Source organism: Heliangelus exortis, chromosome 6 (genome assembly GCF_036169615.1).
Source record: "Heliangelus exortis chromosome 6, bHelExo1.hap1, whole genome shotgun sequence".
Taxonomy (NCBI): Eukaryota; Metazoa; Chordata; class Aves; order Apodiformes; family Trochilidae; genus Heliangelus; species Heliangelus exortis.
In genome coordinates, this window is record NC_092427.1 from 21,359,936 (window position 1) to 21,380,144 (window position 20,209).

The 20,209-nt window shown below is 38.3% G+C and overlaps 1 protein-coding gene across 1 annotated transcript in view; it reads left to right on the forward strand.

The window, feature by feature from the left end:
• The window catches only part of TRAF3IP1 (TRAF3 interacting protein 1), a 40,117-nt gene that overhangs the window by 498 nt on the left and 19,410 nt on the right, over window positions 1–20,209 (forward strand). Inside the window, exons 2-8 of the mRNA XM_071747121.1 lie at window positions 648–716; window positions 3,831–3,992; window positions 4,913–5,053; window positions 5,211–5,681; window positions 6,855–6,932; window positions 13,931–14,006; window positions 19,581–19,679. Coding sequence (XP_071603222.1) covers window positions 648–716; window positions 3,831–3,992; window positions 4,913–5,053; window positions 5,211–5,681; window positions 6,855–6,932; window positions 13,931–14,006; window positions 19,581–19,679 — 1,096 coding nt within the window. The remainder of the gene's footprint in view (window positions 1–647; window positions 717–3,830; window positions 3,993–4,912; window positions 5,054–5,210; window positions 5,682–6,854; window positions 6,933–13,930; window positions 14,007–19,580; window positions 19,680–20,209) is intronic.

The following is a 20,209-nucleotide window of genomic DNA, read 5'->3' on the forward strand; positions in this document are numbered from 1 at the left end:
TAAATCTCAGGGGATTTAAGATGGTGAGTAGGTTGAGGGGGTGTTTAGGGCTATGAGGAAGTCTTGGGAGATTTCAGATACTGAATAGATCTCGGGGTTTGAAGGCAGTGAGTAAATCTGAGGTTTTAGGGAAGTAATTAAATCTGAGGGGTCTTCAGGGTTGCAGGTTAAGACCAGACAAGAGGTCTCCCTCTTTCCTCAGTCTGCCACACATTTGAAACCTGCTAATAAGTTGTTTTTCCACCTTCCCATCTAAAAGAAACAAAAAGTTACTTTTTATATTCCCTGATCTGCTGCTTCTATATATAGGCAGATGTAAAGAAGTCCCTAAGGCAATAACATAGAGCCGTGTTTAAAATGTATTTACTGGGATTTATATTGTGAATCTCCCAGATTCACCAACCAAGGTTAAAGATAGAATTAAATAGGAGTGGAGACCTGAGCTGTAAGCAAGGATTGAGTCTCATTGTTTCAGGGGGTGGTCAGAAACACAGCAGAACTCTGAACCTGCTCCAGGAGTAGTTGTAAATGAGGTATCATCTCTGAAAGCAAATGAGGTTAATGTATTTCCTAATGCCACACAAGCTTTACTGAACAGGGCCCTTTGAGAGATGTTCTTAACTTACCCCTTTTCTTCTGTTTTGAAGGTAATTAGAGTGACAGGTTTTATGAAAGGACTTTACACGGATTTTGAATTGAAATCAGATAATGTTAAGGTGGGTATGAAACTGACTTACTTATTTAGCTTTCATGTTACTGTTCTTTGAAACTTGCCACAAGGTAATTGTGGTCTTTTCAGCATTTGATATCAGGTACCTGTCTTTAATTCTGTGAACAGTTTGTGAAGTCTTTTGCTTGTTTGGTTATAATCTGTGTGAGATGAACTCTGGATTGCATTTGTAGGTGTGACACAACCAAGCTGTCATATATAAAGAGCTGTTTCTGTACAGATGTCAGAACAGTGAGGGTTAATCTGTGACCAGACCTATATTTCCAAAATGCTGTTCTATTGCAGATGAAAAGAATCAGAATATGTGTAGCACAATTGCCTTAGTTAGGCAGCGGTAATAAATTACAAATACTAGAATTCCATATACAGCTTTTTGAAGAAGAGACTTGTGCTTTCTAGTAGAATGTATGAGGTTTTATTTATTGTTTTATATATGTGTGCATACATACACATATATATAAATATATACATACACTGTCTGCATATATACTATAAATTTTCTCATTTAATATCTCAGGACTTGCCAAGACATTTGTCTAGTATATGCATCCCACAGTAGGTTTCTTACAGTATAAATATGGCTGATTACTTACAGAGGAGGTTAATGTTATTCCTGAAAATGCTTTTCTTAAGCAAAAGGGTGACTTTTGTCCCTGTTTGCCACTCTTCTGTTGTCTGCCTCTTTGCTGGGCTGATGCTGACTTCTCCAACTACTGACGTGGGTGAAAACTTTGGTCACTGGATCACAGCAAACAGCTCATTGTTTGCACGTTGCTAGTGAGACAGCTTCATCTGCTGGTGATTGTTTAACTTAGCAACTAAAAGTGTGAGGGCTGTGAATCTGGCTTTTCAGCCACACTGCCAACTTTTTTGCTCAATGGAAAAGGACCTGAAGGTGTTGGTTGGCAGTAGCTGAATATCAGCCAGCATGTGCCAAGAAAGCCAGCAGCATCCTGGCTTGTATCAGCACTGGTGTGGCCAGCAGGACCAGGGCAGGGATTGTCCCCTTGTGCTCAGCACCGGTGAGGCTGCACCTTGAATGCTGGGGCCAGTTCTGGGCCCCTCACAAGAAGAAAACACTGAGGGGCTGCCCAGAGAAGGGCAACAGAGCTTGGGAATGGTCTGGAGCACAAATCTTGTGAGGAACAGCTGAGGGAACTGGGGGTGTTCATCCTGGAGAAAAGGAGGCTGAGGGGAGACCTTCTCACTCTGTACAACTCCCTGAAAGGAGGTTGGAGTGAAGAAGTTTGCATTTCAAGTCACAAGTGATAGGATGAGAGGAAATGGCTTCAGGTTGTGCCAGAGGAGGTTTATATGGATATGAGAAACAATTTCTTCCCCAAAAGGATTGTCAGGCCCTGGCACAGACTGCCCAGGGCAGTGGTGGAGTCCCCATCTCTGGAGGGATTGAAAAGCCATGTGGATGTGGTGCTGAGGGACATGGCTTAGTGGTGGCCTTGGCACTGCTGGGTTAATGGTTGACCTTGATGATCTGAAAGGTCTTTTCAAATCACAATGATTTGATGTTCATGGATGTTTTATGCACTTCTTGCATTTAACTGTGGGTCTGACACATATGGTTATTTCTGTGACTGTTCTTACTGTTGTCAGGATTGCTAAAATTAAAGTTGGTTTACAATGAATTGGTTTTGGTGGTGCTGTTCCTGTTGAAGTAACAATCTTCATTATAGGTTCTGTAATGAAGAGCAGCTTAGCACATGTTGCATCTCCTTCAGAAAGCACCACACATTTTACCTGTGGATCCAAAAAGCATCTTTTCTCGTGGGTATTTAGTTGGACAGGATGAAACTCCAGTGCCACGGGAACAGCTAGGGCTACCCATGGCCTGTAAAATGTTGGCCATGCTCAGCTGGGGATGGAATGGTTCCCTTTGCTTTCCTCTGTGTTGGCACCTTCATCAAATTTGATCCAGCTCATGTTGGATCTGTGCACCTCTGAGATACTTGAACAGGACGTGTGGTGCAAGATCGTGTTTTTTACTGATGGCCTGCAGCTCCTTCATTTCTGAATTATCTAAGGCAGTGCTGCTTTGCTTTTGCCTGAGCCACTTGGAATGCAGTTTATATTATTTTGAAATTATGCCTGCTAGAGCTTACATACAGATTTCTTTTCACATGGCTTTACTTTTTAACAGGACAATAAAATGTTTTCTTTATCTCATGACTATGAAGAATGAGTGAGTAGACTTCTGCGTTAGTCCTGGTCAGCATTCCTTGAGTTTTATTATGCTTTACTAGCAAATACCTCTCCCCTCCCCTGAGAGTTCTACAGGGACTTCACACCATGATTTTATCCCCTGAGCCAGGAACCATCCAATAAACTTTTACTTGCTGAGGGATGGGGGGTTTTTTTTGTCTTCTTTTGTCCTTATGATTTTGCACCATCACCAAAAGCCATCCTCTTTTCTTGGGCAAGGTTACTCAGGGCAGGTTGTTTCTTAAATATAATTTGAAACTAAAACACATCTGGTAATTGTGAAGATAAAAATATTTGCCTGTATCTCTTTCCCACCATCTTTTGTTTGTTTTCTTTCCTCACTGTTAAGTCTAGTTTGTAAAGTGTATGTACAAGCATGTAGGTGCCTCGGTTTAGTCTCATAAATTCTGGACTTCTTTGGGACTTCTTTTTGGACTTTGGGACTTCTGTACTGTAAAATATTCAAGAAGTGGTGTTCTAAGGAGTATCTGCTATAACAATCCTATTGTAACTCTTTAGTGATTCTTTTGCTAATACTTGCATGATTTATTAAACAAAACTTTATTGTAAGTTGGAATCCGTTAAGGTAGAACTTAAGTGGAGCACTCAAGCTAAATAATGAACATTTAAAAAAGACCTATTTAAGCTTTCATCTTGGTCATTGCAGTTCAGAGTTCATCAGAGCTGCTGTTTCTCAATCCAGAATAAAAAGCTAATGATAAATCAGGGGCAGCCTCTTTCCTGCCCCAACAAACCACGTGCTGCTCTTGTTGTGCAGATGCTTTCAGCAACTCTTCTTCCCATCAGAGTTTTATTGGTCTTGAGGTGGTGTGTGCAGTTGTTTGAGAGTCTTAGTATTATTTCTTCATTGCTCTTTTACCAGGATAAAGATGCCAAAATCAGCTTCCTTCAGAAGGCGATTGATACTGTTGTCATGGTAACAGGAGAGCCACTGTCAGTGAAACCATCACGTGTTGTGGCTGGACACGAACCTGAAAAAACCAATGAATTCCTTCAAGCAATTGGGAAGTGTTGCTTAAACAAGGCATGACATTATCTATGTATTTTGTACACATGGTGATATATTATCAGAGCTTATTTGCAACAGAGTGCTTATTGATACTCCTCTGCTATTTTGAATTATTACACAAGATAATTGCTGGGTCACCTCTTAGAATAATGATAATAACAGAGAGATAGTTTGTGATCTTTAGTAGAGTTTGAGCCAAGTCCCCACACAGATACATTCTGGATATTTCAGTGCTTTTTTTGTGTACTGTTTTTTATTTTTTACCTTCCTCATTGGTTATTTAATAACATACATTAGGAAGCTTTAGGACTTTTAAAACTTAAAAATGCAGACACATTAATTGTATGACCAGATGCTGCCACCTTTGACTTTATTTCCTTTTCTTCAATTCTGTAAAGAAAGTAATCTCTTCAACGTGCTGCTGCTTGCTTTTTTTTTACCCACAAAATTTCACAGTTTTGGATTTACAAACCAGGAGAGAATCAGGAATCAATCCCAGGGCAAGCTGTTCCTGTTTCAGAAAGAAGACTTTCCCAGCAATGTTTTGGTTTGGTTTGTTTGGGTTTTTTTTTTTTTTTTTTGTAATGTAGTCAAACTCCTTGCTATTTGGACATGAGAACATGATGATAACTTGTCTAAATGATGTAATGAATTAGATGCAGTGTAACTGCAGTTTAATGGAAGTAATTGTTAATATACTTTTCCTTAGTGACTATTGTTAACTGAGCAAGTATTAGGTGGTTGCTAACTGAGCAAGTATTAGGTGATAAAAGCTCCCCAAAAAACCCAAGGAAGAAAACCAAACCAGCAAACCAAAAAAACCAAAAACCCACCAGGAAAAAAACCCCAGGCATGTTCATTGGAGAGTTAGTAAGAAAGGAGATATGTAGTACATTAATACACTAATTTCAGTGATGTTTTTCTATTCCTTGCAGCTGTCTAGTGATGTTGCTGTAAAAAAGGTCTTAGCTGGGGAAAGACCTGAATCTAAAGGAAAACCTCCATCCTCTAAATCTCAAGATAAGGAAATCAGAGAGTCTAAAACAGAGGAACAAAAAAAACATAGAGAAAAAGAGGTGGGCTTTTACAGCTTTTTTTGGGGCACAGGGGCTACCACTATGGTTTTTTTGGTTTGATTTTGTTTCTTAGTTTGCATTTTTATCTGTGTAAAGTAACTTTGGGATAGAGTTGCCATGTATTGGAATTAATTTCTAGTTTTTACTTTGTTTTTAGGATAGAAGAGACACTGAAATTAAAGACAGAAGCTCGAGCAGAGACCGAAAACATAAAGGAGATGTGAAAGAGAGTGAAAAAAAAAAAAAGGAAAGTGATAAACGGAAGGATAATGAAGACAGGCACAAAGACTCTGAAAAAGACACCTTTAAGGAAGCAGAAAAACAAGAAAAGGAAAGAAACAGAAGCAGAGCAACCAAGCAAGAAAGAGAAACAGAAAAAAACAAGGGAAAAGGAGATATAGAACAAGAAGATGATCTTGCACGTGGAAGGAAAGGGCAGGAAAGAGAGAAAAAAAATGAAGGAGGAAGAGAAAAGGGTGTACTGAAAGGAAGAGATAAGGATAAATCTAGGGACAGAGAACGTGAGAAAGATGGGGACAGAGGAAAAGATAGGGAAAAGGAACGAGAAAGGGACAGAGAAAAAGACGGGGAACATTTAAAAGAACACAGAAAGGAGAAAGAGAAAAAGGTAATTCAAGTCTTATTTCAGAGAAAGTAACTTTTGGCAGGCTGTGGTAAGGACTGGAAGTTTGTTATAATGACCTTGCATGTTTGTATTCTCTGCTCATTTTTAACAATTAAGTACTTTCTTCAACAGCCACTACTGTCAGGAAGTGAAAGTTTTGGTGGGGATTTGATCTGGTAAGAAGAGTGTGACTGAGGCCGTGTATGTCTCTGTCATGATATATCTTGACTTGAGTCATCAGACTCATTTGACTGTGCTTCTTGAACATCTAATTAGCAGTTTCTTTTAACTCTGCATGTGTGAATTCTGCTGCTCACATTAGGTTATGTTTGGCAGAGAGAAGTGGCAGGGAGTACTGGAACTGCGTGTACTTACATCCTCACCTGTCCTCCCAGCAGTGCACCCTCTTGTTGCAGCTGTGGCCAGCTTTTAGGCAAAATGGAGTTGAAGAGATTCCTTTGGGCCATAATTAGTCTCTCTTGAGCTTCTGTAGCAGAACACACAGGATGGAATTACACATCTGTGTTTTTTACAGGCTTTCTAGATCAAGCTGCTGGCTTCCAGCTTGATTTCCTTTTTCTGGAGAGAACTGTTGGGAAGCCTGTCAGGTTCTTGCAAGGGTGGTCTATTTGTACTAGATTCTGCACATCATATGACATCTTTGAGAAGAGGCACATCCACCTTTTTCTTTTTTAACACTTCTGTCCTTCTCAGTGTAAAGTCCATAAAAACCATCTCTTCACTGCCTTTCATTTTGTTGTTTGGGAATTTTTTTTGGTATCTTCTCTTTTCCTCCTCTTAAGCATTTCTTGTTCTCCGTTGCTGCTCTGTTGCATGTTTCTTCATGGTAGAAATCCAGGTGTAATGGACATCAAAGATGCTTCTGGTAAGGGTAGTTTAACTTTACTACATGTGAGAAAACACTTCTGTCAGTACCTGTGTGCTGGCCTTAGGTGTTCTTGCTTTCTTTGTATTACTCAGAACTATATTTAACTGTCAGTTTTGCTTGGTTATTCTCTTATGCAAGGGAGAGAAGGTAAAGAGGGCAGGAAGATGGATAAGGTAGTTGGATGTGCCTTGTGGTGTGCTCAGTTCTACTCTATGCACATTTATGTTATTCAGGTAAGTAGCTTTCTTCTAAGCACACTCAATCTAAAGCAATTAATTTCTTTTCAGTCTGCAGATTTTGAGGAATCCATGCTTAGAAGAACACAGAAGGCAACTAAAGACAGCAAGTGCCAGCCAGATGATGAGGTTAGTAGCAGAGATCTGGGAAGGTGAATATTGAAAGTGTTGCATTTTAGAATGGTTTGGGAGTCTGCATTAGAAGAATGTAGGACTGAAAGATAGGTAGATGACAAGTTCTATAAAATAGAAGCTTGTTTGTTTGTTTGTTTGTTTTGTTGTTTTTTTTTTCTTTTGCTAGTTTGTTTCTTTAAATTTCTCTGAGCTTTGACAAAAAAAGTGTACTCAGTTTATTTCATTTTCCAAATTTTATTTCTGTGTATTGATATGTTGGGTAGTTCAGGAAGAATATTTATTTGTTCAAAGCTTTCAGTTTATTCCTGTGAGTCTGTCCTGGAAAGTTTTGGTGTTTTGTTTGTTTGTTTGTTTTCTTTTGTACTTTAATATAAATTACTGTTTTGGAAAGAAAATGAGTGCAATGCAGTGTCCAGGCCTGTGTTTTGCAGCTGGATGACTGTAGGCCAGAACAGCAGCTCCCTGATTCCCCCCGAACAGTAGCTGTTGCTTGTGATACCACTGCATCTGCATCTGCTGCTTTTTGAATACCTGAGGCAACTTTGGGAATTACAGAGCCATATGGCTAAATGTTTAAAGAGAGAGACTTCAATAAATTACCTAAAGCAACTCAGACTAGGAAAAAATAGGCAGGATCCCAAGTTTAGCAGGAGTCTCTGTTAGTCTATGAGCCACTGACATCATTGTGTCTTCTACATGAGATGACAAATTTATAGCTATTCTTCGAATGAAATCCAAACAAACTTTTTAAATTATTGGCACTTGGAGGGAAAGCTTATAAAATAGTTTTTAGCCTGAAGCAAATGTTCATGGCCAGGTTAAACTTCCTGCAAACTGGGTTTCTAATGGAAATTCTGAGCCTTATTCCAAACTATGGTAGTGCTCTTGGGCACCACAGTAATACACTGGGGCAGTAAAGTTTCATTTCCCATCTTAAGTGCTTTTGGGAGTGATTCCAAGGCGTATGGGTTTATTACCTTAAATCTAGATGACATGCTCTCCTCTGCTTACTTGCATAACAGGAGATGTTGCTTAGATTTTTGGTGATGAAAACACAGACTTTAGACCAGTATATGACAAACAAACATCATCTTAAGACCGTGGAGGAGAGGAATGAAATTAAAATGTTCCAAAAGAATTTTTAGAGCTGGAGAGCTAAGATGGCAGCACAAAGGGATTCAGAGGACATTGCAACATGAAATAAATGAAAAGTGCATCTAATCGACTGGGGCTGATCTTCCTGACCTCAGAGCAGTTCCACAGCAGGGTAATGCCTTGATTCCCAGGGATTTACCCTTATTTAAACTACTGCAACTCCATTTAAGTCATGCAGCAGTGAAACAAAAGTATTAAAAATAAGGGAAACAACTTATTCCTTTATGCACATGGAGAACATTGAATCATATTTTCAAGTCTCTGCTGCATAATTAATAAATCTTCAGCATCTGTCTTTAGCTTTTTTGTAACTATAATACATGTGAAACAACTTGAAGCAGCCCTTCAATTTTTTTTTCCAAGCTTACTCTTAAGTGGCTTCACATCATAATGAGCTATCTGTCTTCCACTTGATTTTCATCTTGCTTCTTCTGTATTGGAATGAGGTCTTTTCTTCAGACACACTGTTTGGCAGCACAGGGGCATGGAAGCAGGGGGTGAAAAAGCAGTGGGGAAGTGTGAACCTTTATTTCATAAGTCATGTCTGTGGAATTTCAGGCTGAATGCCTTCTATGCTGCATTTACTTCAGAGAACAAATTAATTTAGATTTCATTTTTTTCCCATATCCTACATGCCCAGCAAAGCTATCGCTCAATGTTTAGTTCCTGGCTTTCCTCCTATGAGTTGAGTCTAAATAAGATGCTATCTGTGTTTGTGCAAGTCATAATTTTTTCTTGCTGCTAATTATCAGAGGCCAACTTTAAAATGCTACTTACATGTTGAAAAGTCAACTTTTAATTATTTTTTTTTTTAAATTTTTAAATGTATGTGTTTTTGTGGTACTAAAGGAACTCTATGTTACCCAGCATGGAATATTCATCACTATAGACATCTTTAATTTTGTGGAACTGAAGGAAAGCAAGTATAAGTAGGAAATAAAAAAGAGACATTTGGATAACACATGGCATTTAGAAACAGACTACTTGATGCTTCAAGGCAAGTTGTTGCATTCCATGTGGTTTGTGATCACAGCAAGTTGAGCTGTATTCAGTTAGCTTTCAGTCCACCTCAGGTAAAAGTCTTGTTTGAAAAAGATAGTTCATAGTGTGGCTTGTCAACCTTTTAAATAATAAAGATAGCTTTGTTTTTTGACAAAAGGTGATTCAGGTCATAGAACTTATGTGAGTGTATGGTGCTGTTTATATCAAAGTGGCTGCAGAACAGGTATGTCATTTGCCCTGAAGTCCAAACACATTGCAAAAGTCTCTTCCATTTCACAGAAGGCTGCTGAAACTCTTGGCTAAAGCTTTTTGCAATATCCTGTCACTTTTGGCCACTTCTATAATGCCTTTTATTTTTGCCCTACAAAGTGCATTGCTCAGGAACTGGTCACTTGAATCAGCCTCTAAGTCGTATCTAATGAACTTCTATTTCTGTTGGAACTCATCTCAACTATATAATTAAATGACTTTTGAATGTAAAAAGGATGTAACTGCCCTAGGAGCAGAAGTGAGATTCATTCCATGGAAATCTGCTGGATATAGCTCAAATATTTTCAATCTGGTCCTGTGAACAACCCTCTCTTTATTGTGTTGGTTATTCATAACTGGCTCATATAATAGAAATCCATCATTAAAATTGCAATTTTGAAAAGTAGAATTTTTCTAATAGTGATTTTAATTACCAACAGCTAACAGCAGAGCATCATTTCGCAAGCCTTTATTTGAAGAAAAGATTACTCATCTACATTTTCCTAAAAAGTTTTATCACCACAGCAGTCAAACTGATCTTAGCAAATCGAGATCTTTCCTTGTTGCTGTTGCCAATAAATTATGCTTGTTACTCACAGTAGCCATTTTAAGAATAACTATTAGAAATATGGACAGTTTGAGGAAAAGAGCCAGAAATGTCTTTGGGGGATACATAGCTTACAGTAAAAGTATTAGAAATGAGCTGTGTTTATTTCTTGAGGAATAGTCTGTTGCAAAAAAATTAAAATGTGTGTTTATGTAGTTGTATTTATATAAAATGTATATACATATATATAGTTTTATTTATGTAAAACCTATACACACACACACTATTGGCAATATACATGCAAATATACCTCCTGCCACAGTGGGTCTAATTAGTAGAAAAGTATTGTGGAGCATTAATTGAATTAGATTCCTATTCACAGACTTAATTCTTGTTTATTATTAGCAACTTATCATTTGCTAGAATTAGAGGGGGAAAAATCCCAGTGGTCAGTTGATCTTATGAATTGCCCCCCTCTCTTTCTTGGGTGGGTTTTTTTTTTCTGCCTTTGAAAGTGGAGTGGACCCTGGCTAGAGGAGCTGTGTTTAAGCATGTACAGGATTAGCTATGAGAGCAGTAGAGAAGTCACTGATAGAACTATTCATGACATCATTTCATTAATTTAAAGGAGGCAAAATTAACAGTTTGGCAGGGTGTCTTTTTGAACCATATTCCTCTTCTTGACCTGAAACATTGGAAATTACTCTTTTCCTATGCCTTGAAGTGAAAGCCAGTCTATTTAAAGGTTGTTAATGAGGACAAAAAAACAGATTGCAGGCTGCTGTATCCTCTCCAGATAGAACTGTAATTACTCAAAACTGGGAAGTGTGCAAACATCCATCTAGGCCTTCATTTTAATATGCTTTTTCCAGAATAGTGTGAGATGAAGTGTAAGATTTCTTTTAATGGCCCCAGTGGCTACTTTTTTCAAGGTCTTGGAGCCTGTGAGTTTGAAGGAGAAGAATGACCTATTTTATCTCCCTTCGGAAAGACTCAAATCATAAATACTCTGGGATTTATGTTTTTGTGTGCTACCATAGTGATTAAATTTTAGCTTTTACTTTGCACCTGTTGCCAGCATGCACATGTGGCTCTACAAAAAATGTTAAGGGGTGTTTGTAGTCACTACCTGACATAAATAAATGACTGAATCAGCTCCTCCAGAAGCCTCAGCACCTATTCTCAAGTCCTTCTCCACCTGTGCTAATAATTACATCACCCAAGAGCTGCTTGAGTGCACCAGATGTGGCCCATGGGCCTATAGAGCCAGACTTTAATGGTATGTAAACTTTTTTTGCTCCTAGCATAGTGTTGTAGCTGTGAAAGATTGTAGTAATTAAGGTAGACTAAGATTAACTGCTTCAGTGTTAGATATGTATTTTGGACTTCTGTCTTTCTTTATAGCCAGAATTTTCTAAAAAGTGAAATGAAAATACAGGTAGCTCTGGTTGTGGGTCAAATAATAATTTGTAATAATGCAATGAAGATAATGCAAGTGAAAACTAGTTTATGTCAAAGGACTGTTTTGGCTGTTTTTTTGAGAAGCATGGGATGTGGGGCTTTCTTTTGGGTGACTGAATACCTGAATTTCTGAGCATGCATGTTCTATTACAGTCGAGGTGAAGGAGATGGAATATCTAAAGGACCTAAACTATCTACTGAAGGTGGCTCTTGAACAGGCTCCTCACTTTCCTAAAAGCACCTCCAACCAGTTCAGCTTCTCAGTTTATCACAGTTTGCACACACTGATTGTCTGGTTTGAATTAAGCACTTCCCTTCTGTTTGTCAAAACCTGTTGAGCTTGTGGTGCATTACAGCAAGTAAAAAAAGCAGAATTTGCCTTCAAAGCAAATTTTTCACTATGTTCCTGACATGAACTTCATTCCTTCATGGTTCATGTAGCTGTGTGTCCAGGGCCTGTGGGTACATTGTTGAAACCTTGTAGTCAGGATGTTTCTCTTGTAACTGATGTAGTTTGAGTGAAAATACTCCCCATTGTTCCGTGTTTTGAAACATCTTGTAGTGTTATTTTCTGTCATGACAGGTATGGTCCATTGACCTATTTGAAGGGTATTATGGAAAGTGAATGTTTTACATTGTGTAAGTTGACAGTTTTATCTTACAGATTGTTGGAACAAATGATGCTAACAGTTGCAGAGAAATGGCAGAATTTGTAATTTTCATTTACGTTATCAGTGTGGTCAGTATCTTAGCTACAGGGTTGGCAGTAAATCTTGGATGCAAACTGCATGGACTGTTAATTCACATAAACTTCAAAAAAGCAGATAAAGGAAAAAATCCTGTGAGGTGATAGACATCATTTCAGGATTTTGAATGAGATGCAGAGGCATACAAATACAAAATGCTATTCTATAAATCACCTGTACTTTATCTAGTGTGTTCAGAGGTGGATGCTTCCTATTTAGTGACAAATGCTGTTAATGAAATCAGGGAGTTAGGTAAAAAGTCAGGAAAGTTATTAGAAGCACGAATGGCTTGTTGGAAGCTGATGGGTTTTTTCCCTATGTGTTGTAAGAAGTGGGAAGCCCCTCGTGTGTGCACAGTGGGACAGATCCCATTGCTGGCTCCAGCCTCTGCTCTACATGCAAGCAGAAGTTATAGACCCACTTAGGCTGGAAAAGACCTTTAAGATCATCAAGTCCCATATCAGTCTCACACTGCAAAGTCCACCACTGTGGAGTCTGCCCCTTCTGATGGCCAAGATTGGTGTAAAGGGGCTGGACTGTCTCCTTCACACCCTGATCCCTTACCCAGGGGTTTTGTTGGGCTGGTAGAAGTCCTCATTTACACCTTCTCTGAAGGCATTTCAGCCTCTGCTGTGGTTCAGATAGAGTGTATCTTGAGTAGTAAATCTGTAGTATGTCCTACCTGTAGTAAGTAGTGGCAGCTTTCAACGATGTGCCTCTTTGTCCTCTCTTGCCAGGGTGTTGTTTGAAGGGTTTTTTGTAGGGCAGGTGCTTCAGCCTCTTCAGTGCAATGGACCTATGCATGGACCTGTTACTCCTTCACTCATGGGGAACCTCACAGTCCAGGGTTTTTTTCTGCTGGGACTGGTGTTGATCTCATCTCACAAGAGGCTACTGCATATGCACATCTTTTTCCCAACCTCCAGCCAAGTGGACCTGCTGATTTAACTTGCTCCTTTCCATGCACATCTGACCACTGAAACATTGACATGTACGGTCTGTCAGGTGCTCTTGACTTCAGGCAATGAAAGCTATAGCCAGAGAAAAGAAAATAATTCTCATATGTGCTCTCCTCTTTTCATTTCCTAGCCTCTCTGAATCACTGTTGGACTAAAGTCAGAGCCCTCAGAAGTGGCCTGAATTTTTCTCCAGTTTGATCTTTTCCACTTTTGAGTGCTTACTCTCCTTCCTCTACTAGTTGCACCTTCAGATCATCCATTGCTTCTCTGCTGGGATTTCTGGCAGGATCTGATTCTTAGGTTGCCCAGGACCTTTGTCCAGGAAAGTTGCAATTTTAGTAAAGTATTACACAAATCTAGTGGCTCAGTTTTTTAGTCTTTGCTTCTATTTTGGAATGAGATTTAGAAGACTTCCCAGAAGGTTAAAGAGGAATCTTCAACCTGGGTATCTGATGTAGCTGAAACGTATAGGAAGCTGCAAGCATCTTACTCATTTGGGTAGCTCACTGGTAGCTAAGTATGGTATCCAAAGACCAGCAGTGGCATCATAGGTGCTCTACAGGTTTGACAAGATTTCTCTGCTTTGGGTACTTTTAGTTCACATTTGGAAGTTGCTTCTACAGTAATGGAATCTAATAATATAGGTTTATTTAAAAGAAAATAGCTAGCATGTAGCCTGGAAAAATATGTGCAGACTTTGAGGAAAATAGACTTGACATAATCTTGTATATTTGGATCAGTTTTGTAAGTGAGTATTTTTTTATGTATAATACATACAGATAAAAAAGCAAAGACATGTAAGTGAATTTTTAATATAAATATATATATATTTTTAATATACAATTGTGTAAGTTTGTGGGCTTTTTTTTTAAGAGTGAAAGTCCTGCAGGAATATCAAGGCAGCCTTCAACAAAAGGATCAAGGCAACGCGCCAAACCCGGAGGAGAAGGTAACTAGAGGGAGGATATTATGTCTGTTAAATATGCTGGGGAGTTACTGAATAAGAATAGCATAAATACTTAAATATTCCTGTTTATTATTTTCAATGTTTTTTTATACTTCCAGCCTGCATTTATTAACCCAGTAGGCACTTTTTCTGTATGGATCTGATACACAGAAAATGGTACTGAGTTTAGGTGTCAGGCACTCACACACAATTGCAGGTATAAATTCAACCTGCCCTTGATTTTTCTTGTGTTCTCTCTTCATGGACTTTTTTAGTTGGTCTTCAACTATTTCTATCAGTTTCTCATGAACTGTTGCTTTGCTTAATAACCTAGCAGGTTTAGACAAGCATGCAAAATTTTGGTGCATCCTCAGTGACAGATAAGTGGACAGTATGTCTAAGTTGGTAAAATTATATTACATGTTACCTATACATAAATTCACATGTAAAGCTTTCTTAAATGTTAACAGCAGAACAATATTCAGCACAGCATTTTTGTTTTGGTAAGAATTAAGGTATGTTGTTTAAGGTTGTTTTAGTATGATGAAATATACTTGTGAGGCAAGATGTGCTTTCCTATAGGAATAAATCATACAGCCCTGAATCCTGAATTTGTAACTTTTATCACTTATTAATATTTGGGAAGAGTGCTCTTCCTATGTTTGGTTAGGGAAACCAAACTTAACTTTTCAATAATTTCTTAAGACTTCTCACTGAAGTCTTAGTGTTTGATCTTTAGAATTTTGGGTTTAAAGTGAAAAGATCATATTTGTAAAAAGAACCTCAATCAACAAAACAAAAAAACCACATTCCCTGAGATTAACTGAGTACTGGCCAGTGCAAAAAGGAATTTTAATTCATATTTGTGTTACACTTTCTGAGGTTTCTTCAGTGTCAGGATAGCTGGGTGAATTCAAGACTACCCAAACCCTTCTGAGTGATTTCCATAGCTTGAAACACAATACCCCAAGTGTAACATGGAGAAGATCTGGTGTTAATCAAAACCTCTGGCTTACAGATGATTAGAGAAGATTCCTCTAAGTAGCAAAACAAGGGCACATGTTTGTAGGTCTTTTGGCTCCCCCAGTGTTTGCCATTACAGCTGTGGTCACCTGCATTGTACCTGGGCTGTGTTCAGGTTGGGGCTTCGTGGTTTGAGGTGGATGAGAGAAGGTGATGGGGGTATTATCAGGACTGAATTGTGGCCCACGGTGTTTTCCGTGGTAACTGAGCCAGGTGTAAGGAACCCAACCCTGTGGTGTTGCTGCTGAGAGTGCCAGGGAATGAAGGGCCAGGTTATTGTTATTTCTGATTTGTTACTGAGGAATTACCAGCAGGAAATGACAATCTCCAGAAGGGCCCAGCTCTTTCAGTACTTGAAGAGGGCATATAAGAATGGTGGGGCCTGTAGGAAAAGGGGTGATGGTTTAAAATTAAAGGAGGGGAGATTTAGGCTAGATACAAGGAAGACATTTTTTACAATGAGGGTTGTGAAAGACTGGAACACGTTGACCAGAGAAGAGGTATAAGCCCCATCCCTGAAAACATTCAAAGCTGGGTTGGATGGGGCTTGGAGCAACCTGATCCAGTGGGAGGTGTCCATGGCTATAGCAGGGGCTTTAAATAGATGACCTTTAATGGCCCCTTCCAACCCAAACCATTCTGTGATTGATTGTGCCAGCCAGGAGTCACCCCTTGTAGCCTTGTGACCACCAGTTCAATGGATTTGCACTGCAAAGGCTCCAGACTGAATCCTGGCCAATGGATGAGGAAGTTTGTAATAATCTCATTTTTGCTAAAGTGCTAAGTTGGACAAGACTATCAGCTGTGATATCAGTGCTGTGGTATCAGTGCTTGCTCATCAGGAAGTAGGTTGACATAAACTTTATTTGTTTGATTCCATTTTGCCATCGTTTGGATGATAACCTCCTTGGAGTTTTTTGCTGACTGAAGCTTTTTAACAAACGGTGCAATGATCACTAAACCTTCTTCCTCATCTGCCTCACACCTGCATTAGTCATTTGTCTCTTTGGACAAGATTTAAGTGACAATTTTAGTCTTGAGGTTGGTTTTAACTGAGTTTAATAAGCAGTTGCACCAGGCTTTGAGAAGAGGTAAATAATTACATCTGTAAAGGTGCTACATTGCAATTGATTGTGCCACCAGCTTTTTTTAGTAAGTGTAAGTGACTAAATACTGTATTTGCTTACTTTCTGGAAACTAGATTATTTTTTTAATATCCCAAGTAATTTGTATTTTCACATTGGGGAAAAAAAGGAGTCTACAATTAATACTGCTAGCCCTTTGTGTATGTGTAAGAAACCAAGAGGAACAGCCTGGAGAAACATGTAGGTACAGGAATAAACAGGCTGGTACCCAGACCTCACATTAATGACACTGTAACTGCAATTTGTGTCTGTATTTAAATGCCTTTTCCCCTGTATCCTTGTTTCAGTGACCTGATTATTTACTGTGATCCAAATATTTTTCAATATTTTTGTGCTCTGGGTGCACATATCTGGGTGATATTTTAATTCTAATGGAGAAGTGTCTGTACATAAATCAGTTTAATAGCTCTGTTCAAATGATGCATTAACACCTATGAATTGATACCTATTAAAATAGCTAATTCTGACTGAAGACTGATGCTGTTCAGACTAATGAAGCATTCAGATCTTCATACACTTTATCTGCCAATGTCATTACTATTAAATCATGAAAAGGGATTGTGTGTTCTATGTGTCTTCCTAAGCATCCATATTTTCATGGAGTTTCTGTTTTCCAGTAGGTTTCCATGTGTATGGGGCAAAATTCTGAAGTTGTATCAGAGCTTGGGTAGAGCTTTCAAACAATCAATAGCCATGTTTTCAAAAAGACTTGGAAAAAATTAAAAAGATGTTTAGGCACCTTAAATGCCTTGGAAAAGATCTGATACATTGGATATTAATGTCGATTGACTTAGGAGATGAATTCAAGTTGGTGCTTCAAAATTGAAAATCTTACGTCACATCTCATGTACTTATGTGCTGTGGGGTTTTAATAATTTTGCAGCTGGACAATATCATCTGGATTCCATTAAATATAGTTTTATTTTACTAGGTAGTGATCCTTAGCTGATCCTATAACATTTTTTATTTCCCAGGATTTGAACATTTTTTTATAATGTGAATTGGCTCTAAACTAGTGACCAAACACACCCCATTTTACAGCATCATCCCTTCTTTAAAATCAGGATTATTTTTCTGATAACTGAAATACAGTTAATGAGTTTTGGCTGCAAGGTAAATATTTTCAAATACTCCTCTTTTCATGATGCATCAGGACAGTGCACTCAAATTGCAGTTTCTCGAAATGATAATCACTTTTTTTGTTGATTTTTTGGTTTTGTTTTTTTTAATAGAACAGAGTTGCAATAGTGACTAGAGCTTACTGGTGCTTCAGTTTGTAATCCAGAGAGTATTGAAACCTTTCAAAAGCCATGCTGATGCCTGTTGCACACAGTGTCTGTAGTTGTTGATGGTGGTGACTAAAGGTTTATATATTTTCTAGCATTAACTGATGGTAAATACAATAATGAGAGAATGCAAAAGGGCTGGTATCACAATTAAACTAGTAATAAGCAAAACTGAAGTGGGGAATGGAAGACTAGTTAAGCAAAACCAGATATATTTGCTGTCCTGATAATTTAAACAGTTTATACCAGAATATGCTCACCTCTGTTGTGAACAAATACTTGATGGTATTGGACCAAATTTTGTTCTTTAATGTTACATTTATTATTGCTCAGGCACTGACTGCTTTTATAGTTGCAACATGCCTTGCAGCAAAACTTGCATCACACAATAGGAACCTTTTTTGCTAATTTAAAAGTTGATTGATAAAATAAACTTTTTTTTTTTCTTTTTAAAGTTGGAGTTGCTCTAAATTGAGATCTGAACAGGTTTTCTTTCAGGCAGAGAATTACTTTCTAAATGGAGATGATAGAATGAAGTGCTTCTCTTTCCACTGGCTTTTCTGCTACACTCCAGGTCTTTTGGGTAACTTCTGGCACTGCTGGGGATGAAAGTTTAAATGGTAGTTTTGGTTTAATTAAATGACAATTCATCATGGCCCTGGTCAGCACAGGAAAATCACACTGCTGATTGACCTCCCTCTGATGTGTGTTCATCTTTTCCTGAACTAGTAGAACTTGGCTCTTCTGCTGCATCTGTGGCTGCTTCCCAGGGCATGGTTGGAAGATTAGATCCTCCAGTATTGCTCTGGATGTCCTGAAAGCTTTCTCTTTTTGCTGCATTGTAGTAATTTTCATCACTGGTTTTGGAGGTGTTGGTTATTGCAACCCAAATATTATAGAATTATAGTGTCACAGAATGGTTTGGGTTGGAAAGGACCTTAAAGATCATCCACCCCTATACATGACATTATCTATTAAATCTTTTCCAGTACTACCAGAACTGTTTGCTTATTTGTTCTGGTGGTGGGAATTGTACCTGAGGTTTCCTGGCTGTAGCTAGAAGCTCTGTGAATATGTGCTTTACTTTTGTGTCATAGTTACCTCTTTGCACTCTTGGAAGTGCTGGGTTCAGTTCTCTGTTTTAAACACCCGTGTTCTTTCTGTGTATGTAATTGTGGCTGTTTCTGCTTCTGCTGCACTTTGAGGGGTGTGAGAACTGAACATATTACTCCAAGTGAAGAGGTGTAGGTGTGTGTATATATAGATATAGATAAATAGATATATAGATGAGAGGAAAGCTAATTATTCTACCTCTTCTCTACACATCTTGGCAAACTGTATGAATGGTTTAACTGGTTTTGACCGTGTTGACAGTGTTCAGTTCCCAGGTATGTTTTTAGGGATGATGTCCAGATGGTGCTGAATCATTTTTCCTTTGCACCCCTCAGCCCTGGATGTCTCTTTTCCTCATGCAGGTTAAGAAATCAGCCATACAGCTGAATATTCCAGCTTTCAATATTGTCCTGTTGTAACTGGGGAAGTTCATTTAAGATAACTGGTAAAGGGTCTTTAATTTATTTTTTTTTTTCCAAAAATAAAGCTGTTTTAGGTAGCATCAATAGCTAACAGCCATTTGGGGACTAGGCTTTTCTATGGCATTACCAGCAACTTACAGAGTTCAACTACCAGAAATCAGCTTTTCTTGCTTGAAATTTCTTAATAGCTTCAGCATTAAACATGCTTAAAGCTGAAGCCTTTGAAACAAACCAAAGTGCATTATGCATTCTAAGTACTATACAAACAATATTGTGTATTTTAGCAATTACTTAGACTTTATTAGGTAAATATTATATTGTTTTGCCATCTAGCAGGCTAATAAATAATATCTGTAAATCATTTCTGAACTCATGAAGCAACCATTAGTTTGCAGCATAAGGAGTTCAATCAGTGGTCATATAAAAAGTCTTTGTGAACTTTTATTGTTACTTACTTAAAATCAAGATGGTTTATTAAACTAGAATATCCCTTAAAGAAGTAAAGTATAGCAGGTATTCAGCATGGCTTTTTATTTTAAGTTTTATTGGCTCTTTGGTTTCATTTGATTATAAATCTTTTTGTTACAGGAATCAAGGAAACAAAAAGTGTGGCAGATAAGATTTCAGAGCACAACATTGCTAAACTGCAAGAGGAAGCTGAACCAGAATTTGCAGTAAAACAGAAAGGTAGGGAGAATAAAAACTTCACTGCCTTGGAAAGTCTAACTTGAGTGCTTTGGGGTTAAACTTGAAGCCATGCAGCTAAATCATTGAAGGAGGGAGATTTACACTTAACCCAGCTGCTGCCTTCTGTTTTCATTATGTTTTGCGATTAATGTCCTGGTTTGAAAAATGTACATTCTCGGATAAAACAGGTACTCTGTGTTCTCTCCTTCTTTACTCTTATGGAAGTCCTCAGCGAGGCACTGTGCTTCCAGTGTCCCAAATGTGGGGCTGCTGCTCCTGTGTCCTTCAGTGACTCATTATGTAAGAACTGAATCACTGCACTGTGCCTTTTTGTGCACCTATTTGGGAGTCTCACTTACTGCTTGCATTTTACACAGTTTTAGAGGAAAATTCCATCTCTGAATTCTGATTTCTCCTATATTTTTTTCCCAAGTTGTATGTAACTCCCAAGACAGAGGTAGTTAATGAGGTATCTGTATCCAGCTACAGCATACATGGAGCCATAGAAGCAAAACTTTAGGGGAAGAATT